Source organism: Ochotona princeps, chromosome 2 (assembly GCF_030435755.1).
Source record: "Ochotona princeps isolate mOchPri1 chromosome 2, mOchPri1.hap1, whole genome shotgun sequence".
Taxonomy (NCBI): Eukaryota; Metazoa; Chordata; class Mammalia; order Lagomorpha; family Ochotonidae; genus Ochotona; species Ochotona princeps.
Window position 1 is genome coordinate 49,203,469 of NC_080833.1, and position 5,864 is coordinate 49,209,332.

At 41.7% G+C, this 5,864-nt stretch overlaps 1 protein-coding gene across 1 annotated transcript; it reads right to left on the minus strand.

Annotated features, from left to right (window-relative positions):
- Positions 1 to 688: 688 nt before the first annotated feature.
- On the minus strand, positions 689 to 4,606 carry LOC101532702 (U6 snRNA-associated Sm-like protein LSm7). Its single transcript, XM_036494261.2, has 3 exons — positions 4,523 to 4,606; positions 1,935 to 1,985; positions 689 to 1,129 (listed from the first exon to the last, which is right to left on the minus strand). Exons 1-3 carry the CDS (start codon positions 4,604 to 4,606, stop codon positions 737 to 739), a joined length of 528 nt encoding a protein of 175 aa, XP_036350154.2. The 3' UTR covers positions 689 to 736.
- Positions 4,607 to 5,864: the final 1,258 nt, after the last annotated feature.

Here is a 5,864-nt window from a genome sequence, read left to right on the forward strand (position 1 = left end):
TGTTTTAACAACAGTTGCATTTTCATTCCTTTGCTCAGTCAGCAGTGGCAATGGAGGTCAGCTAGGCACAAGGCTGAGCTATGTTGTTAATGAAAAACGCTTCAAAAATGTCTTATTTTGTATCACACACGTACTTTGCCACACATCTTCCAAAGGGTGTTACTGCATAGCACTGCTCAGTGAATGGAGGCTCTTCAAAATGATATTAAAATAATAAGAGAGGATTTTTTTAAAAGATTTACTTATTTTTTATTACAAAGTCAGATATACAGAGAGGAGGCGAGACAGAGAGGAAGATCTTCCATCTGATGATTCACTCCCCAAGTGAGCTGCGACAGCCGGTGCTGTGCTGATCCAAAGCCGGGAACCACGAACTTCCTCCAGGTCTCCCCACACGGGTGCAGGGTCCCAAAGCATTGGGCCATCCTGGACTGCTTTCCCAGTCCACAAGCAGGGATGGGAAGTGGAGCTGCCGGGATTAGAACCGGCGCCCATATGGGATCCCAGCGCATTCAAGGCGAGGACTTTAGCCATTAGGCCACGCCGCCGGGCCCAGAGAGAGAGGATATTTTTAGGGCCTCATTTTTGTTGTTGGTTATTTTTTTCATCCATATCTTTAAGTACCAAGGTTTTGGAAGTCTTCAGGTGAAGACCTAAATTGAGACGTGATTTTTTTTGGGGGGGGGGGGGCGGGGCTGTGGGTTTACTGGGAGGCTGGGGCGGGCAGTGGGGTGGACTAGGTGTCCTGCTGCCGGACGAAGGGGTTGGGGATGGCCTCCATGCCGTCCTGCGGACAGATGAGCATCACCGAGGTGCCCCAGCACACCACCAGGCCCAGCTGCCGCGTGTCCTCCGTCAGCCTGTACTGGTTGTCCGGATCTCGCATGTGCTCAATGGTGACGTCCAGCACCAGGTTCAGCAGAGGGTTGAAGCCCTTCAGGACCCCACTGGCCTCGCGGCCCCCCTGGAACTTGACGTGGATGGTCTTATCGATGTACTTGGACAAGTCCAAGATGCTCTCCTTCTTCTCCTTGTCCTGCGGGGAGAGCCACGAGCGTGAGGAAGCCGGGCCGCCCCCCTCGTGCGCCCCAACTCGGCCGGCAGCCCGCGTGGGCTCACCACCATCTTCCTGCGTAAGAGACGTGATCTTAAATAAATTTAGTGCCTGCTATGTGTTGCTTTAAATAAAGATCCATTTTAAAAGTTTTTTTTTTTAACAATTTAAATGCTTTTACCTGTGTTGTTATAAACTAAGATCCATTTATTTATATGATAGATAGATTGAGGGTGAAGAAAGGATATTTGGGCCATCTTCTGCTTTTTTTCTAGTTACATTAGCAGGAAGTTGGATAGGAAATGGAATACCCATTCTTTGAACTGCACACTGGTCCCTATATCCATTTTGTGAAAAATAACCTCTCATAAAATGTCAACAAAGTAGGTATATTGTGTTGTTTCCATTTGGAAAACATAATGAGACAAAGTGGCCCAAGTTTGCTAGTATGTAAGTAGATGTCAAGGCATAACCATGCTTCTTAGCTTCCTAGCTTGTTTTTTTCTGACTTATGCTTTCAATGTTTCCTCTATCATACTGTATATTGAAGTTGATATAAAGTTCTGCTAGTGAGGAGCTATTAGGGGTAACATATGTTTTCAGAAATTATGTCCAGCGAAGTCATTCTCAAGAATGACTAAATTATAACCACGTATCACAAATCATTTGCTAAAATCTCAGATATACATATTTTTGGAAATTTGTGAGATGATCTTCATGTAAATATCACTTTGTTATGTTGAAACAGATATACACTGGTAATCATATGACAGCATTGATCCTCTTTAATAAAGGAAGCTTTTCTAAAATGACTGAAAGGAGCAAGAAAATACATCTTTCAAGGGCAGGCATTTTAGAGTGACATTTGGAAGAACCAAACCCAATTCTGTATAGCTGTAACAATCGTGCACTCCGCACTGTATTGCACTACCTGGAAATGCAAGTAAAGAATTTTACAGGAGGTTATGAACTAGAGAAATATAAGGGTTGTTGGGTTGAGAACCTCTGTATTTCATTTTCTAACTAATAGCTAGGTTGGCATTTCAACTATCATTTGGAAGTAGTCTCTTCATGTAACGATTTCTTAAGAGAATTCATCACCTAACTGAAACCCAAAATCACTACTCCTAGATGAAAACAAATAAAAAATATGTAGCCACAGAACAAGTTCCTGACTCAGCAAAGAATAAATACCTGCTTGACAGACCATTAACTTCTTCACAGTAGCAAAACATGACATTGAAAGGAATAGAAACTTACGCAGATAGAGAGAAGCTCAAACAGATTTAGCATGGCCATTTGTACTTCCTGTAAAGATCCCAGAGCCTGAGGCACACACCAGGAGGTCCAAGGGTCCTTATCATGTATGGCTTGAAGTCCAATGTTGTTGCCAAGAACCAACTTGCATCAGTAATTTACCTGCAAAACTCTACAGGAAAGTGTGTACTGAGGTGTAGTCATCCAGGCAGCAGGACCATAATTTTGTGAGAGGTAGTTAGCATTGGCAGGCGAACCATAATACATCTGACCTTCAACTGTGAATAAAGCAGCTGGTGGAAAAGCCACTAGACAATATATATCTGCTACTGGGTTGCTCATAAAATAGAGCACACGTCCTTTGGCAATCACAGATGGATATAGCAGTGTGGTGTTTATATCATTTCTGAGCCTCTAGGTTAAGCTAAAATGAAAAGCTTTGATAATACTCCCACTTGAAAAAAGTTTTGCTCCTTGGACACCCTGACATGTTAGCCTCTATATTAATGCCATAGCTGTTGACTGGAACCACTGGCTGCACTAAAAAAAAAAAAAAAAATAGAGGTTAACACACAATAGAAACAGATTTTCCGAAGTCGCAGATGAAATGGTCCAAGTTAAATGATCCAAAGAGAGACTAATCTGTTTCATACTGTAGCATTGGAAAAAAAAAAAAAAAAAAAAAAAAAAAAAAAAAAAGAATTTTCCATACCCTCATTCATCAGAGCAACGCATCTAGTCCATAATTTCTAAAGATAGACGACATGTCTTCAGCAAAATGCTGTTGTCCATACACTGTGTGCAGGTGCTAATGATTCAAGACTACCCATATTTAGCAATCTAAAAGCTCATAAGAAATCAAATTAATGTTTGATTTTGAGATTTCCAGGGTGTGCTACATATTGTGGGGGGAGGTTCTCAAATGGAGTAGTCAGTTCTTCTTTGTGGGGGAGAAGGACATTTCTTTACAGAAGATCTCCTCTATGAAATGTTACACAATTTGCTTGCGATTAAAACAGAAAAGTGAGATGCCAAACTCTTTCAGCAGAGGAAGTTAAGTGAGCAAAGACAGATATGCAGCATATTAGAAGTGTGATCAGATTTTACTACTGCCTGTGATCTGAAGGGAGGGGAGATCACACTGCAGGTGGGCTGGGGTCAAATCATGGAGAAGCTGAACTAATGAGTGCAAACTGTGATTCACAGGGAACAAAAGTAAATTTTGGAGAACGGGCCTCATGCTAGGAAATTATGATGTCTTGTGTTTGTGCTGAGACCACATAACCTGTATCTTTAGCAATGTGCCCACCACTATCAATAATATCTAATGCTGATACAGCCAGGTTTGAAGAGTTTTCACAAGGAAGAAACATAATTTGATTCAAGCATTAGTTAGAAAGACAATTCTAGGAATATATTGAAACATGAATTTTAATGGGCAAGGATTGTTGCCAGGAGATACTGACAAGCATATTGCCATGTTTTAGAGATGAAAATCTGATGTTAAGAGATGGTGAGTATTTTTTCTAAATCTGTATAGCTGGAAATAGAGACAGAACTTGAAATCATATCTTCATTATTCAAAAACCTTGGCTCTTCCCTTGATTTCATGACATAACATCATACCCACTGCAGCAACTATGCGCTTTCAGGGAGCTAAGTGTTAGTGAAAAGACCTAAGAGCAAAAAAACAAAAACAAAAACAAAAACAAAACAAAACAAAAAAAACAACCCTGGTCAATGGAAGTTCCCCGGATGAGAAGCACAGGCTGCCCCATACGACAGTATAGAATTAGTTGTTTCTGCCGATTGCATATCAGTTTCTCACCCTTCTGTTACTCCAGCATAGCATCACACACCAGCAGGTAGTTAGAAAAGTGTTCATATGATACTTTACTGCAGGGTCTCCCCCACAGATTCCTTTAGTACCCTGTTGCAGGAAGGAGACCAGCCTGCTGCCCGCCACCCAGCCTCCTGGCCCGCGAAATACAAACAGATGGACAGGGGTTCTGTCTAAGCAGTTCCGATTTATTGGGGAAATTCAGATTCTTATATAGGGTAAAGGAGTGCATCAGGCCAAGAATTTCAGGAATTCCACGAGGGGAGAAACTAGGAGCCAATTACTAGGAGCACAACTGCAGAAGCCATCTCCCATAGGTCAGGGTAGGTGAGTGAAATGGCCCTGGCCAATCAGTCTTTCTTTGAAACCACGTGACTGCTGCCCTGGCTCATGCCCAGTGCTCTGTCTTTGGCCGCCATCTTGCCTGCAAGATGACCTTGACTATTAGTCGCCATCTTATTGACTTAGTGACCCCCTTTGCCTCTGAGCCCCACACTTTACATGCATTATCCTCTTCAAAATGCACCATGATATAAAAGACAAATCAAGCACAATGATAATAAGCGGAAATTATTAACGATTTATGTGTTCAATTCATTATGCTGTCACTTCCCATGATCTCAAGTAACTGTCACAAATTTATGACACATTTGGACTAAAGTTCTTTCTGAAATTAATTAAGAAAACAAAGTCCAGAGTGCTTTACCATTTAACTAAGACCACAAGCTAACCAGCTGAACGCAAATATTGATTTATTTAATTTTAAATCTTAATTCCAAATCCATGTTGCTACCATCATTTCATTTTTCACTTTCTTAGTCTTAAATTATATTTATTTTCAGTTGAAAAGCAGACCTACAAATCTACAGTCTGCAGAGAGACAGAGAGACAAATCTTCCATCCACTGGTTTGCTATCCAAATGGCTACAAGAGGTAGAGGTGAGCAGATCTGAAGCTAGAAGCCAGGAACTTCTTCCAGGTTTCCTAAGCAGGTGCACAGGCCCAAGGACTTGGGCCATACTCTTGCTTTCCCAGGGAGCTGGATAGGAAATGGAACAGCCAGGACAAACAGGATATTGTCACTTGAAGGTGGAGGATAAGCCTGTTGAATTATGGTGTAACCCTTCATTTGCTAATTTCTTCATCAAGAGATACTGCTTATGTAATCTTTTCCCTGTCCCTCCATGGAAAGAGTTATGGACTCATGTCAGTAGATTGAAATTCCAAACACTTAGTTTTCCTGTGTTGTGATTTGAAAACCACTGCGGAAAATGTGGAAATTCTGTTGCAGGATAGGTTCCCCCAGAAAACAGATTCTAGGACAGAGAGGAGGTATAAAAAGTTTCTTAGAGAGTGCTTGGAACAGTCTCATACATGGAAATAGAAGAAAGGCTGATGCCTTGTTGCTGAAGTGGTGTTAGCAACAAGGAAGACCTTAGCAAGCTTATGGGAATTCTGACATTGGGATAATCTGTGTTGTTTCAAGTTGGGGCTATATGTCCTCTATATGAAGTAATTATTGCATGCAGACTGGCCCTGTGAGGGGCTATTGACTCACACAAGATAGCTTTTTTCATCAGAAGCGTAAGATTTACAGTAAATAGAGCAAGAACACCTTCTGTCCTGAGGGTGGTCTGGGAAGCTAGACACACTGTCCAATCTAAGGTACATACTTTTGCTCTGTTAGAGTGGGAACTTCCTCAGCTTGGGAGG

Bases quoted from the DNA above. Each gene is read 5' to 3' on its own strand.
- LOC101532702 (XM_036494261.2), bottom strand. From the start codon at position 4,606: ATGGCGACTAATAGTCAAGGTCATCTTGCAGGCAAGATGGCGGCCAAA. The intron at 1,986-4,522 runs GTGGTTTCAAAG...TTGCATTTCCAG, and splicing joins TGAGCCAGGGCAGCAGTCAC to GTAGTGCAATACAGTGCGGA. The intron at 1,130-1,934 runs GTTTGGTTCTTC...TCTCTTACGCAG, and splicing joins TTACAGCTATACAGAATTGG to GAAGATGGTGGTGAGCCCAC.